Source organism: Rhea pennata, chromosome 1 (assembly GCF_028389875.1).
Source record: "Rhea pennata isolate bPtePen1 chromosome 1, bPtePen1.pri, whole genome shotgun sequence".
Classification (NCBI taxonomy): Eukaryota; Metazoa; Chordata; class Aves; order Rheiformes; family Rheidae; genus Rhea; species Rhea pennata.
This window is the reverse complement of record NC_084663.1, coordinates 149,724,024-149,740,984: the sequence shown is the minus strand read 5'-3', so window position 1 is coordinate 149,740,984 and position 16,961 is coordinate 149,724,024. Positions and strand designations below refer to the sequence as shown.

The 16,961-nt window shown below is 35.8% G+C and overlaps 1 protein-coding gene across 1 annotated transcript in view; it reads right to left on the bottom strand.

Moving 5' to 3' along the window:
• Positions 1 to 6,830: 6,830 nt before the first annotated feature.
• MRPS9 (mitochondrial ribosomal protein S9) overlaps positions 6,831 to 16,961 on the bottom strand; it is a 34,837-nt gene continuing 24,706 nt past the window's right edge. Inside the window, exons 6-11 of the mRNA XM_062601628.1 lie at positions 16,802 to 16,884; positions 13,907 to 13,991; positions 11,242 to 11,410; positions 9,270 to 9,378; positions 8,196 to 8,365; positions 6,831 to 7,035 (exon numbers count right to left, since the gene is read on the bottom strand). Of these exons, the coding sequence (XP_062457612.1) occupies positions 6,944 to 7,035; positions 8,196 to 8,365; positions 9,270 to 9,378; positions 11,242 to 11,410; positions 13,907 to 13,991; positions 16,802 to 16,884 (708 nt within the window). The 3' untranslated portion in view covers positions 6,831 to 6,943. The remainder of the gene's footprint in view (positions 7,036 to 8,195; positions 8,366 to 9,269; positions 9,379 to 11,241; positions 11,411 to 13,906; positions 13,992 to 16,801; positions 16,885 to 16,961) is intronic.

Genomic DNA, 16,961 nt, shown 5'->3' with positions numbered 1-16,961 from the left:
TATTCTTGTCTTTCGTGTTATCTTGATAATGAATAACTGATATTGATCTTGCTTTGCACAATATTTTTCTCTAAAACCTCTGTTACCTTACATGTTTACACATCTAAACAAAAATTTTCTGTTGATATCCCCCCGGCTAAAAAGCATTACAGCTGCTACTGCCTATATGCTCTCCAGAATCCAAGCTGCAAGATGGGTCACAGTTCTACAGGAGGCACCAGCCTGAATCCTGTAGGGCTGCTCTGGGACCTGAAATAAGGATTGTATCAAGACAAGCTGGAGATCATGAAATCACCCCTGCTTGGTACCCCTGATGCAGTTATCTTTGTCATGGTGTCATCATACCTTGTCTTGCCTTATGAAAAGCAGCAGTTACTGAAGGAAAGTATAACTGGGCAAGCCGAAAAGAACCTGAGACCATCCTGAGGCAGAAGAGATGTTTCTTTTGTTGATTTCAGAGACAAAATGGCACTTTTAGAAGGAAAATATTAGCGTATCATCTTGGATCTCCTGATCATCATCTGTTAGTCCAAAGTTGCTCACACGGTCTGCTAGCCTATAGTGGACCTGGGGTGAGCACACTACCCTGCTTATATAATTTTTTATGCTAGTGTTTTCAGCATCTGAATATGACATCACTTGACATGATGAAGAAATGGCCAGCACACATCTTGAATGCCTTCAAGCTTTACTGTGTTGAAATACACCTTCCTCTGTGGACCCCAGAGGCTCTTCGCCCCAGGAACACATGCGCTACCACCTCAGCAGGGGAGCACTGGTTACTGCTAATGTGGGTGGTAACTGGGAGAGAAGTGGCAGGTGGGACTGATATTGCCCCAGTAGAGAAACTTCAATATTCAGTTATTGAATACTGAATACTGAAAACTATCACTGAAACTGAAGGCTGACAAAGTGGTCCAGGGTGATTTCTTGAACAGTACGTGGTCTCCTACTCTGCCCTTCTGTTTTGGTTATATGGGCAGGTACGTGGTCAGCAATTCATAGCAGTGCATGTTGGTAGGACATTTAGTAAGGTGAGACTTCCAGTGGTGCCCACTGGGTGCTAGCAGAGCATAAATAATACACTTCCTTCCAATTCCAGCCCGTGAGTCCTTACCTGCATAGAAATATCACAGAAAAATGTTGTGAAAATTAATTTCTGTATGCACAAGGGTTTAATGAAAATAACTGTATTGGTGAAATGCAGATTTCAATGCAAAATCCCCTTTTTCTTGGCCAGAACGAGCAATCTCATATTAGTAACAGAGAGAAACTGATACACGTTATTATTTAGATAAATTGCCAGAAATTAGTATGTAGCTTTATATAGGGGTTTCATTGCCTGAAGTCATAATGTCTTGATTTTAGTTCTGCCATTTCTCAGGCAAATATTACTAAACCATTTTTATGAAAGAGTAAAATATTGTATGAAAAACAAGTTTTTCATACAATGTGCTAATCAGAAGCAATTGAATTAACTTACTATGGTAACACTCACAGAGAAAACTCTTTTCATGTTTTTGTCTAATCTTTAGGTTGCTCTTTTCTATTTTTCTATTTATTTTTTAATCAAGAAAATAAAAAAAAATAAAAAATAATAATAAAAAAAACCCACCTCCCCAAATCAAGATTTCTGTTGCTGATTATTGAAATAGGAGTATATAGGACACTACAATGCATTATCCCTTCAAATATTTTCAAACAGTAAAAAAGAAAGATTTTACAAACAATAAAAAAAAGTCAGATAGATGGGCTGCTAACTTCATTTTCAATCATTTTCTGTTTTTCATGTGCATTACTACAGCATCCTCTGAATTTTGACCAATGTAACATTCAGACAGAACAACAAACACAAAGACAGTGCAATCACATCAGTGACTTGAACTATTCTGATATGACTGGCTTGACTGAAGTGTAGTGTCATTTCTGGATGTTACATTTGAAATCATGATATATGTTCACATTTATATTACACTCATTTAATGTATATCTAAGATTTATCACAACCATTAGTGTTTTTTTATTGTTTTTAGCTAGAAATCAATCTAGCAAACAGTAAAAATATTTCTTATTTTTACATGTATTATGGGCTCTGGATAGAAGATGGGACAATGACTTAAACACAAGCCTTGGGGAAATCATTAAAACTCCTTAAATCAAATTTCATAAAGATTTTTTAGCATATACTTGCTTGACATTCATGTTAGTAATAGTGTACAAAAACTTCCTGTTCATTTTAAATGGGTTCAAAAATGTATCAGGATTATGACTGTTCACTACCAGGGTGATATTGGAAGTCATCAGCTTTCAGAGAGATCAGTAATTTTTAATATTATGATGACTGGCACAGTGTTACAGCTCCAATCTCAGGTTTCACACATCTACTGACATTTCTTAGCATATCATCTGAAATATTAATTTGAAGATATTATTTGTACATTGAAATCAGATTGCTTAGGACTGGCATCATCTCACATTTATTTCTGACTGAATTTTGTTCTTGTCAGTAGAAAAATTTCCGGGAAACAAAATATGAATTTACGTTTTAGAGACCTAATGTATTTATTTACATTTATTTTCATTTGCTGTCATAAACCCAGTATTTATTTGCAAGTTTCATCATCATTTCTTTCCTAAGCAAGCCTACAGATCACCTTTGAAAACAGCTGGTTTCATTAGATTGTAAACTGCTCCATCTTGTGGTAAAATAGCAGCATTAATACAAAGCACAAACACCTTTGCAGCTTTACCTTCTGACCAAAGAAATGTGAAAATTCCCAGAAATTCACTGGATATATTCCATTCGTCTTAAGAGCCAATTTTGCTATCTTGTTATCAAAGCAAAACACCAACGTGGTGCAGGAGAAAAGAGCCTGGATGAATCAGGACATGCATCTGGAATGAGGACACACATCTGCTGGGAAGCAGGGCAGGCACGTTCTCTACACCTGTATTCAGAGAACATCTTAATGCTGTAAGCATAAGCGTCTCTCACATTCAAGATACTTTTCTGAACTCTCGTTCACTTACAAAAATAAGACAGAGCAGAGAGCCAGCGGTTCAAAGTTGCGAGCTGAGAAGCCTGATGCACGTGCAGTTGCAGGCTGTGGCTTTTGATAACCTTGGCAAGAGCCTTGACTTTTCCTCCCATGCTCTCGGATAGCAAAGGACCCTTTGGGAAGTGTTACCAGCCTCAAGGGCTGAGTAATTTTGAGGTGGAAGACTGGGCTTACCAAGCTAGTATGTGCAAGGAACTATTCGTGCTCCTCTGGGATCATATGTTGCTCATTAATAATTGTTTTTCTAATTGCTATTTTTTATAAATTACAGTTTCTCTCAAAACTGAGGGATAAGACACTATTCAGTGAAAGAACCTTGAAAACTGCCTTGGATGCCCCCCGATGTGGCACATCCCCGCTAGCCTTGGGACATTCACTTGGACTCCTTCCCATGAAAGTCTAAGTTGCAGCCTCCACTCAAGAAAACAGCGATGGGACATGTAGATCAGGTGAACGGCAGGGATTAAAACAGCTCTAAGTGCACGTGAGCAACAGGCAAGAGGTGTAGAGTACATATAAATTGGGTAGTTTGAAATGTGAAACTGTACAAGGGAATAAAGAAAGGGAAGTTAGATTATTCAGATTGATAATCTGGTTCTACTACTGTGCTGCTGTCATAAATCAAAATTAACAACTCTAAGGAGAGTTCTCTCATAAAATACTCAGTTCTGATGAATGAGTAAATCAATGAAAAATAGTATGTTCACTTTTTGATCAGCTCTAACACTACTGAGATAGTCTTGAGTGTAATTGTTTCATCTCTTAACTCCAAACTGTTGACAGGTATGTGAGGTGATTAATTTGGTACAAGTGAAAATATAAGCTGTTATACATATTTATAAGATGAATATGGTCAAACTGATTAAGTTTTACTTGAGTATTCACAAATGTGTATTCAGTTGTTAACTTTCATCTTTTTCTCTTCCTATTTTCTTCAGCTAGCACCTTCATTTAAGTTCATATGCTTACGTACATGCTTCAGTGTATAAGCACATTATAAAAACATCCTTCAGTATCCATCTCAGAAGGGATGGTTTATTGAATCTTTTTATCAGAAGTCACAGTTAGCTTTTATTTAAACACGATATAGCTTGCTGCACACAAGCAATTCAGAGTTAACAACAGAAATTCTAATTAAGCAACTTGCTATTCCCCTTAGTGTAAAGTATGTCTTATGGAGCCCCCACTTGCCTTTCAGTCAGGTGAACTGCCTCAGCTGTTTGTCAAACTCAGCTCGAACCGGTCTTGTATTCTGATTCTGAGACACTGAATTTTAGCCATGCTAAAGCTACCAGTCATACTAGACAAATATTGTCCAAGTTTACTGAGTGTTCTTGAAAAGCAACAGTTAAAAGAAGCACAGACTGGTCTTACAGAAATACGAATCAGAAATGTATCAGCCAAGCCCAATTTCTGATCCTGTTTACTCAGTGCAGCAGGTCTATCGTTTACTGACCCCTCTTGAACGGTGCTTGGGAACAGTGATCCACAGAAATCACTCCTAGTCGTTTGTATACTACCTGCCATGACTTCCTAGTACATTTTGTGACCTGTGCACTGTATTATTTTTGGTATGATCTATGGCAAATATAAATGAGAAAAGGCTATACTTTAGCACTTAGAAAACTCAGCTGGGAAGGAAAAATTCCAGGTATTCAGTCCTTTAAATTAAAAGAAACTTGGAAGGAACCCAGAATTTCTCATAGCTGGGCAGATGCCCTGATTATTAGAACTACAGAGCTGTATTTCAGAGAATCACACGACAGTCATGGTTGGAAGAGACCTTTAGTGATCATCTAGTCCAATTCCCTGCTTAAGTAGGGTCACCTAGAAGGTTGCCTAGGACCCTATCTAGATGGTTTTTAATATCTCCAAGGATGGAGGCTCTGTAATCACTCTGGACAACTTGTTCCAGTGCTCAGTCACTCTCACAATGAAAAGGTTCTTCCTCAGATTCAGATGAAATTTCCTGTGTTTCAGTTTGTGCCCATCGCTTCTTATCCTGATACTGGACATCACCAACAGATTCTGGCCCTGTCCTCTTAACACGCTCCTTGTCTTCTCTTCTCCAGGCTAAATAGTCCCAGCTCTTTCAGCCTTTTCTCATACAAAGATGCTTTTGTCCCTCAAGTATCCTCATGGCCCTTTACTGTACTTGCTTCAGTAGCTCTGTGTCTCACTTATACTGGGGAGCCCCAAACTGGACACACCATTCCAGATGTGGCCTCACCAGGGCTGAGTAGAAACATCACTTCCCTTGACCTGTTTACAACACTCCACCTAACACAGCCCAAGATACCATTGGCCCTCTTTGCCACAAGGGCACATTGCTGGCTCATGGTCAACTTGCTTTTTACCAGGACTTCTCCTGGGTCCTTCTCTGCAGAGCTGCTTTCCAGCAAATCAGCCCCCAGCCTGTACTGGTGTATGGGGTTATTTCTCTCTGGGTGGAGGATTATGCTCCAAGAATAGAGGACACTTCCCATTGCTGAACTTTATGAAGTCCTCTTTGCACTTCCCTCCAGCCTGTCAAGGTCCCTCTGAATGGCAGCACAGCCCTCTAGTTTATCATCCACTCCTAGTTTGGTAACATCAGCAGACTTGCTGAGGTTGCATTCTATCCCTTTGTCCAGATCGCCGATGAATAAATTGGACAGGATTGACCCCAGAGTACACACAGTTACAGGCTTCCAACTAGACTTTGTGTCACTTATCACAACTCTGAGCTCTGCCATTCCATTTTCAATGTACCTCATTGCCTGTTCATCTAGCTTACTTCATCAGCTTGCTTATGTTATGGGATTTCCCTTGCTTCAAAAAACCTTACCTTCTTTTCAGCTGTAGTCCAGTTCCTACAGAAGAGGTGAAGGATGCCTTCCTATAGTTTAGTGATCAGTGCATTCTTCCTGGAAGCACTATATATTTGACCTCTGTCTCAGGAAGAAAGATGAAAATAAACCAATTTTTTTTCACTTTGGGGGTAACTGCTGTAAGAAGTAATCTATTTTGGAAGGCTACAATTATACATAGGCAATGGGCAGCACTGTCATCACCTCCTACTTCTGATTTTTAAAAAGTAAAGTTATGACTGTATTTGACAGAGTTCATTGCTATCTGTACATTAGCCGTATTCAGAACACATCTTGATCAGGTCCCTTGAGATTTAAGAAGTAGAGAAGGAGAGTTTTTGAGAAGACCAACTCCAGCCTAGTCCCCCCAGCTCTTTCTACAATTATGGGGAAGAACCCTCTGGAGTGGTGGCTCCCCAAGAGGGTGATTCAGAGCACCTAGAATTAGATATTTACTCTGAATCACTCTCTGCTTAACCTATGGAGGGATCCTGAAGACAACAGATTCCACAGAAAAAGCTTAGCTTCTGTGATTGTTCTCTCTACAGCCCCTCAATTGTCATTACCATTCTCATTATTTTTCCACCCTACCATAGTTAGGTGGGAAATTGCCACTTTGCCTCAAATTCCTGTGAGGCAGAGAGGCACTTCAACACTGTAGTCCAAATATCTGTTTAGTAGTTGCCCAACTCTGGAATTTAGATACTCAAGTCATTAAACAAATAGACTAATTTTTGAAAAGTTATAATCCACCAATAACAAATTGTGATCGATTTCAGTGGAGCTAAGACATAAACCTGTAATTCAAGCTGCTATTCTAGATCTAGTATTTTGACAAATCATGCCACAATTTTCAAAATTTTATTTTATATAAAAAAGCATAAAGTTGTTTGTTGCTTTTTAAATAGAGAAAACGTGGTAGTCATAATGGAAAAAATATTTATTACTAAATACATTTATATAACAGTTTAAAACCATAATTAGGTATGTTCTGAAATTCTTGTAGCATTCTGCATTTCTTTAATCTGCTCAGACTTAACGCTTTTTCCAGGTGAACTTTCGTCTGGCTCCCTCTTGACCAGGCTTTTTTCGTTCCTTCACACGTGGGTCAAGTGTTAGTAGTCCAGCTACAGAACACAGAAAAACTGCATTTATTTATTGTTAGTAGTTTATATTACCTGTATACTACACGTGCATGCCAATAGGGGGATTAAAGATAGCTAGTAATTTTGCATATGAATTACACATCTAGAAGGATAAAGGTTCAGTATAAAACAAGCTAAAAAAAATTAATCAGACACTATAACATTTAAACTTTTCTTTAATAACTGAACTTTCCATATTTTACTTTACAAAACCTAAAAAAAATTCCAGATTATTGCTTTAAATACATTTTACTTAAACCTTTACAGTAGACGTGTTTCAAAAGCATATTTAGCAATGTCCAAAACCTGCTCATAGTTATTATGCTGATCTCATTATATACACTGGGTTCTTTAAAAAGTCCATTTACAGGAGTATTCCTAACAAGGTACACTTGTCAATATTGAAAAACCATATTCAGAGAAACTTGTTGCAAAGACACGGGCATAAAGATAGCATTACTTCTGCGGATGGGAACAGAATGGAAAAGTAACTGTTCTAATAGGAATACATATCGATATCCTCCTTACTAGTGCTAAAAGCATAATTAAAAGCTCATTGTTCATAATTCTCCAGTTGCCACAAGGGTAACCATTGAGAAGTTAACCATTAAATACTGTAGTTACCTAAGTATCCAAGTAGTTGTATACTGTACACCCTAGTTAAATTGTGAACTCTGAATTAGGCAACAGAGGAAAAAAGCTCCTTCATTCTGGCTTGTTTCATGCAATTTGTTTGTGTTCATTACCATCCCCTTCAAAGCTAACTCAAAAGTGTTTGATAATAAAGCTTTTAAAACATGAGCAAGGTGAGGCTGCCCAAGTGAAACAAAATACAGTATAACTAGTTTATTGCTCACAAAATGCCTGGTTCAGATTTATTTGTTAGTGAATATATATTCATGTTTTGGTTTTGATTCTATGTAGACACAATACAAACTAGTTTATGAACCTAGACAAGTCATCCGAAATGTATACAAAGGATGTTAGGAAACAACTGAAAACAATTTACAAATAAATACAGATCCAATTCATATATACATAGAGGATTTCACTGGGATTATTTACCCGAATTTACAGCATCTGGTCCTTCATCATTATTGTATTAATTCAGTTAATTATAAAATAGAATTTTCTACTTCTACCTTGCCTCATAAATTCCACCTCCTTTTCAGTAACAAAACTCCTCAAGGCTTTTGCAGAGGCTAAACGTATTGCTCCAGCCTGTGAAGATCTTCCTCCACCAGAGACTGTGCAGATCATATCATGTTTTCCAATTCTATCAAGAAACTGGAAAGGGAACAACAACTGTTCTCTTCAAAAAAAAATAAAAATAAATAAAAGTTTATATACTTACATCAATTACATTTTAGGTACATTTCCTATTATAGTATATGTAGAAAACCACAGTTAACTTTCAGAGAGCTCCAAAAAGGCATTTAGATCCCTAACATCTACTGAAAGCAACAAAATTAATTGGAAATTCACCAGCAGGTCCACATGCAGAGTGCCAAGGGTATGTATTTCAAGTTTGGTTTTGCAATTCAGTTTGTCTCACTGATTTACTTACAAATGCCAAATTTGTCAGCTCTGGATATTAAGGCTGAGCAACCTCTCACTCTGTTCTTGAATTTAGTTACCACAATACATAAAAAAATAAAAATCATGTAAGGCTGATGCAGTAAACTTTTTATGCCTTACGAGAAGTTTTATCTACAAAAGGCTAGCAAACTGCATATCCTTGAAAATCTGAAGCTTTATATGAAGTGTCTCACCTTGTTTGTTTCCACTACGCTACCGCATGACAGTAATCACACATGAGTCTGTAAGTCTCTCAGGAAACATATTGTAAGAGGTGGGGTTTTTTTGTTTTGTTTTGTTTTTAAGTAAACTGCAAGCCTTTTCTAAGAGGACAAAAAAGTATCCACACAGGCACGTGTGGATATGGGCACATTCTTGATTTTTGCACTACTTCAGAAAGGGAGAGATGAGAAATACTGAGAGCAAGGCTTAGCTATCAGCTCTTATACTACAAAGACCTCGACACTAGGAGGAAAAACAAGGCTAGTTTTCATAAAATAGATACTTACAGGGGGCAGGAGGAGGAGACACATAACATCAACTCCATGGAATATAGCACTAAAATATAACTGTATGGCCTGACTTCTGTTGAAATATTTTCTTTACAGTAATGATGCAGCATTTCATAATGCTCTTACCTGTCCTGCAGCACTGGAAAGTAATGTAAAAAATCCACTCCATTCACTGTAATTTTTCCACTTCCATTGTCATAAACTACTGCAGTAGCTCTTGCAGTTTTTCTTTGACCTTACAGGAAGTAAAACCAATCTGTTATGTGACTCCAATATATTTTGCAGAATTTCAAGTGCTCAAAAAGTTAAGCAAATCTTCCAATTTCATACACTACAAAAGGTTTCTTTTTGAATGCTACAGGAACCAAAAGTGAGGAGAAGGAAGCAAATACAAACAATGAACAACTTGCAATATATTTCAGTTTATGTATCATTTGCAGGCTTGTCAATGATCCAAAAGGCTCTTTCCTGTTTTGAAAGCTATGAAAGACTTCATGAATTCAAACTGTTTCTATTAGTGGAAAAAAGGGGAGAAGATAATAGTGTATCTCCATAACTTTGCAGATCAGGAAATTTTCTCGATCTAGTGAGGTCACAATATAGGAAAAGAAACAGTTTGTTGAACATCCGTGTTTGTCAAAAACACAATTTCTAAGTCAAATATTAAAATACTTTATAAAAATCATCTAGAAGTACAGCAGTTTAAGAATATTCACATGAAAGAAGGTAATACTTTAATTATACTGGTATAAGCAATGCTTAAGCATCATTTAACATAGTTTCCTCAGAAATTATCTGTTATAATTTAGTTCTGTCTGTAAAAGCATTAGCTTCAAGTTAAAGCACAACAAATTCTCTACCCTAAAGCCTAAAGAGTGATCTTCTGTAACACAAAGGAAATAATTATTTTGATAAATGGATTTTGAAACAGATTAGACCATTAGTTTAACTTGGAGGGTGATGGGAGACACAAACAATACTGTTCTTGAAGTTATCTGGCTTTTCTTGAATAACATCGCTTGCACGTTCACCAACTACTATTCTGAAGACACTACTGAAAACCACTCTGGATCAAATCTCAGTTCGGCTTTTTCACATTTTCGTGACATCATCTTGAAATCAATCCAGCCAGAATAGAGCTCTGTGTTGCCCCTCAAGTTCTCTGCTACCTTTGTTCTTGATTATCATCATCCTCTTCCTACTGCTTAGGAACACATTTCATCTTTGACTCAGAAAAAGTACAGGACAGATATAAAGAGGTGTGTATGTGTGAAAGCACAGACTTGCAAATGCTCTGTCCAGAAAATCTTCAGGCTTTCCTATCAATTTTGTTGCTACATTAATTTTCCTAGATAGTCACTCAGATTATATCATTCCTTCACTATATGTTCCTCTGCTGAAAATGTTAAATAGTCTGTGTTCACAAAACGCAGACACCTTCATGGTTTCTCTCTAGCATCACCTCTGACTCAATACCAAATGACCCACTCCTGCCTCTAGATTTGCTTCGTCTATTTGTTTGAAAATTTAACAAGTCCTCTTTTGCTTTTTCTTGGCTGTCTGTAAATATGCAACTGCCTTGCTGTTTATTCCTCACATCCTCTTTAAAATCTTCCTTTTTGGGACTGCCTACAAAGGTCATGATAGAGGTTACTCAGTGGTCTAAGTATGCCACTTCCACATTAAGCGATAACATTTTGTTTCATCTATGAAGTTCTCCATCTGTATTTATATGTCTCCCATCCTCCGGTCTTTAAGTCCAAAAGTCAACTTTTGGGGGTAAAGAAAGCTTTCTGCATTGTACAATGCATGACACAATGGGGTCCTCTATATAGTACAAATAAAATTTGTACAGTATACAAATAAAAACTAATAGTTGATAGGATTTGTGTCATCAAATCCAACTTTGTTACCCAGCCTATCATAATTTAGTATGTTATAACATTATATAATATTTTTATACAACATGGTATATACACTATACACATAAGCATGCAAAACGAGGAAGTGAGACCATCAGCAGTGTCCTACACTGGTATCATGAGGCATCTGAAGAGGAAAAATTATGCGTCATTACCAACGAACTTGAAATTTTTACCTTCACCAGTGCTGAAGGCAACTCCTTGCTCATCATACTTCAAAGGTTCAACAACCACTTTTTGCGATTGTATAGCAATTTCTTTGGAAAACTTTTGCATATACTTCTCCTCAATGTTACCATACGGCAATGTCACCAATTTTTGTAGCAGTTGAATAAATCTTGAATACTGTAGACAATAAGAGTTCATTAAGGGATGCAAGTGTAATTGCATTTGCTAAAACTTTCTATTTTTATATACTTGATCTTTCCTACTTCATTTTTATTGATGATCTCTGACAAGATGACACTTTTGCACCTACATGCTGATTTAAGAACAGCATGCAGATGCATCGTTTTGTGTGACTAAAGATACCTAAATCCTTTCTTCAGGCAACAATGAATCTTTAATTTGAAGTATAACCAACTCCTTTGTAATACAGGTCTTATTATATTAGAATGAAGATTATCTCACTTTTCAAAAGGAAACATTCAGGTGGTCTTCAATCTTTTATTATTCTTTCATTAAAATGGCAAAAAAAAAATTCACTTCATTTTCAGTAAGACAGCGTATGTTCGCTGACACGGAATTAATTTTATTGCAGTAAACTGAACCTCTTAAATGATTATATTTCATAATATATACAGGAAATACCTATCTATCTATCTTTGGCTGTTCAAGCTGAGTTACTTTAATGTTTATGATTTCCTTTAAAACTGAACAATCAAGCTATTTAAAAATTCAAGAGATACTTGACTTAAAGGGCAACCTCTTGAAATAAATTATCCTTTGCTTCTGTGTGGTTCTCCTTTCTCCCTACACCTCCTCCCAAGTTCTTCAACATATGATTAAAGAGTAAACACCACTGTGTTAACCCATTTGTGCTAAAAGCTGAGACGTCCCGTTATGAAGTGTTACTGGCAGGAGCGCTAGGTAGCTGATCACAGGATGTAAAGGTACGCTAGCATCTAAAATTGATTTTTTTTTAATCGATATCGTAACTTTTTCTGTACTTATTGTTATTAAAGGCAATTTCAAGAATATTTCCTCATTTCCAGAATGTATTGCATAAAATTAATTCCTTTCTGGTAACAGAGCAATAGCTCTTGTAATCCTGACATCACTCAGAAAGCTACTTCTATCTAATGACCTGATAAAGCTGTGTAGTAAAGCCTGTAAAACTTAAAACTATAAAAATACAAAAATTTAAAAATTATGAAGGCTCTAGATAATGAAAGCCTCCAACAGCTTTTTCTTGCAGAGTATAAGGAAATTCAATAACTTATTTTAATAATGCAAACACCACAGAAGATTTTGTTGCAACGCAAAACAAAAAAGATTGAGCTCAGATGTTTCAAATACATCTGAACCTTAATGTTTATTCCTATGGGGTGAGGCTTCATGGTTTTGCATGAGAGGTTTTTTTTCCTTTAGTCTGCTGTTATTTTACAGAGCAGTAATGATCAAAAAAAATCAAGCAGTGAAGAACATTTAGGCTTATGCACAACAATCTGCTCAAGACCTTTTCAAACTTCTTGTAGTCAAGGAAGCCATCATGTACTACCATTCTGGAGGACAAGTGAGTAAAGGGCGTATAGGCTGCTGCCATGCTATTTCCTCAGTAACGCTGTCCATAGGACATAGAAGACCATTGATTCTCCATGAGAAAATACCTGGTATGTTCAGAAAGTGTCATATTCTCTGGTACTATCATATTCAACTTAAACTTCCAAAACAGAATTAAAGTTAGTCATACAACTGATCTTGCTGTTACTAAAACTAATGCTGTTTAGAGAACTGTAGGAAAAGCTCCGAGTAAGAAAAGTGTAAGAATTATAGTTTAAACTGGAAAGAAACATGTTTGATAGTAACATAACTGTTTTATTCCCAGAGATGCATATAAAGAAGGACTCAAGATCTAGATAGTGATAGAGTTTGCTGAAACTGAAAAAATTTGCAAAAATCCTCTTTCCTCCTCCTATACTTCATACCAAGAGGACCATATGAAGAGCTGACCTGGATTAGATCATGGAACAATCTATCTTGCTTTTCTATCTTCTTTCTGGTATTTGATTCTGTAGCCAACACTATATCCTTAAGGAAAGGATTTCTTATTTTGGATCATCTTTCTCTAATTTTTCTGTCACTATCACGTCCCTCATAAGATTAAATGACCTCCATGCAGGTTTACCAATATATAAAACCATAATGTTTCTTGAGTATTTACCCCATCTTTCTAGAACCTGTGTGAGTACAATAAGCAACTAATTTGAATAAATGACCATTTACACTATACTATACATTTACACTATGCCACTATACTCCATTCCAGACTACATGATTAGTGCCGCTACACTCCATTCCAGACTACATAATCAGATGACAAGGAACGAGTTCATTTACTCTAGGCCTTAGTATGTTAAGAACGAAAAGCTAAAATATGTTATTAACAATGTAAAACCCCTAATAGTTCTGTATCGTTCTAGATAAAAGCAAGGGGCAAAGACAATACGAAACCAATCTAACAGTGTTGTGAGCATATATAGACTCATCGAGAAGGAAGAGAAAAATTCTTTATAAAAGCATCTGCCTCTAAGTAGTACCTCTTCAATATATAAAAATGTATCCACAGTCTTTATTTTTAAGACACAAGCTCCCTTAAGATTAGAAATATTAATTACTTACATCATGATCTGACAGTTTTTCTAACAACATTTCTTCCAGTTCCATCTTAGTCAGCCATCTGCTTCCAGGCAGGTTTCTGTGGTTTCTGTTTAGAATATCACATATATTCTTCCTTTAATTAACTGTGCAATTAGAGTTACATCACAAAGGATTCCACATATGGTCTTAGTTCAGAAATACATTTTCCATTACAAATAAATACAAATTATGTTCCTACAGTAAATATGACAATGCCTGTGCTGATTTTAAAATATCTATCTTTTGAAAGGAATGGTAACTTCATCTACTGAATTAACCACCTTAAAACTACGAATTTCATTTATGAGTTATTCATATCATAAAAATCCAAGATTGGTAAGCATGAGTAACCTTCAAATAGTGAGCTAGTTTCCCCACAGCTTATAATTTAAGTTTTAAAAATCTGCTGGTAGGTATGCAAGTAGTAAAGCACAAAACTGAAGGCAAAACCTATAACAAATCCTAAAACAACAGTATTTTTTGCTATTCGTATTAACTTTTCTGCTCATTCCTGCAACACCGCTAGCAGTAAGTATGGTCAAAGTGCTAATGCAGCAATGACATACTGTCTTTCATCTACTGTATCATCTTGATATGTTCTGTGCTAGATACAACAAGCAGAAGTTGGTATCAGCACTCCTATTCTGGATAACAACACAGAAGCTGCACTGATGACAGCAACAGCAGAAATCTGCAAGAAAACAGCCTCATACAGAGATGTCAATACAAAGAAAAATCAATGCCTGAAATAAATCTTTGTGAAATACATGTCATATGACGACAAAACAGAATGTCACCATATACATACCAATATTACCAAGTAAGTTAAAAGCAAAGATGTAACTGTAGTTTCCTAACTACTACTATAAACTTAATGAATATTTTCAGTGGCATTAAGGAAAATCTAATTCAGAAAAACATCCCTACTCAAGGTGATTAAGTAGTACTTCTTAAGTACATATTTTAATGCTTTTTTGAGGTAGGGCCTGAGAAATATTTACTTAAAAACAACTCCATTTTTAATGGGAATCAAAAAAGGTCATGATCCTGAAAGACTTAAGCTTACAGATTTTCACCTGTGAAAAATATCATTGACTTCACTGGAACTAGCTATATGTAAATGTATGGTTAAGTCTTTCAGTATCTGGTCCAAACCCTATGGTTGACACCTAATGGTGTCCCATCTCCTGTCTTCCTCCCACCCCAAAGTCAAAACAACATACCCAATCAGCAAACCTCATCTACATTGGGGGTTAAATTATCCAGGCGCATCCCAGAGGAAACATCACATTCAGTGTGGAAAACAGTCTCATACAATCCTTTGATTTCTTTGAAGTTTTACAAAAGTAAAAAGGGAAAAAGCTTTCAACTCTGACCACCTTTCTATTTTCCACATCAGTAAATCCACTGGCTTAGCTCTGTGAAAAGTCGTATCAGATTATTTTTCAGAAAGATATACTAAGAAATTGAATTTATTTGTTCCCTTATCTGCTCAGAAACTAACATGAATCTATAATAAAACATTCTGTATGTCATACGGACCCTTTTTAAATCATTAAGAAATATGAACTTCTGATAGTTAAGAAAAAGAAATTATCCAGCAAATATATCCTTTCTCTTCCTAACATAAATAAAAAAAATGCTGAAATTATGAAATGAAAGGACAAAATGATGTGCAACTGGAATAGTACATAAATGTGGCTAGAAAATACACAGCAAGAATAAATATTAAAAACAACTTCCATATTGAAAAAAGTGGCTATACAAAAAAGCTACTTAGCAAAAAAGCAATAAGTGCTGAAATCAAAAATTCCCAGCCAAATCCACTGAATCCATTTCTTTTAACTACTTGCTTAATATTCGACCATATTAAGAAAATGTTTCAAAAAAATCTAATTTTATTCTTCTCTTAAAAAAAAAAAAAAGACAAAAAAAGCAAATGTAGTTCTTAAAGCATATACTCATTTCAAAGACAATCCTGATTGCATGCATTAGGAAACCACAAATCCAGCAGTTCCCTATAGCTCCTTCCTCTAGCTGACATGCATCTTTTCTGTTCAGGAGCTAACTAGCTGAACAGCTTCTGCTGTGCTTATCACTGAGATTAAGGAGAAAAAAAAGGAAGATAAATTTAAAGAAATTAAATTCAATAATTAGCAATGGTGATATTTAAACAAATTCAGACAAATAAAATTGCCTGGAATGACTGCAGCTTTGATGATTTAGCTGTTCAAAACTATTAGAGTAAGACAGCTAAACAATGTATTTTGATACTCCAAGTGAAATATTTGCAAATGAAAACATCCAACAACTTTAACTGATAAAAGACAATATCTGAGCTTTACACCTTTCCAGAAGCGAGCAACTTATTTGATGTTTACAAAGGCCTTGTTTCTCACAAAGAACTTACCTCCTTTCAAAAATCTTTAAAAAAGAATTAGAAAATTCCATACATAGGCAGAAGGCACTGAATCTTGGATATTACTTATTTTCAAATCACACTTCAGAATTTTTATATAGAAGATAACAGTGAAAGAGCAGAAGGAGAGATTCAAGAGCAAGAGAAATAGTTGTTTTTTTCCTATTTATACAGTGAGAACTGAACAGTCTACAAGTATTACAGATATACTTTTCAACATGAAATTAGCTTATAAATACTAGCAAAGGAACAGTGAAAAGTCCAAAAATGTGTTTTTGGAATAAAGGCGGGGTGGGGTGAGGGAAAGACTGCAGAAATATCATTCTCTTGAATTTGGATTCTCTCCAAATTCAACAGGTCAAGAACACTGGAATCTAAGACTATAAGAAGTGTCAAAATAACATACTGAAGCATTTTAAGAAAGTTAGTACCAATACTCATTCCAACTGGAAACTTACTTTTTTTCTTTCTCAAGAAGAAAGCCTTGAGCTGTTCTTTGGTCTTGGTACTTCTGAGCATTTAGTAACATTCCATAAGTTTCCTAAAAATATATATGAAAAAAAGTTTAAACGTATTTCTCCATTTAATAGTTATCTTTTTATTTAAGAACACATTTAG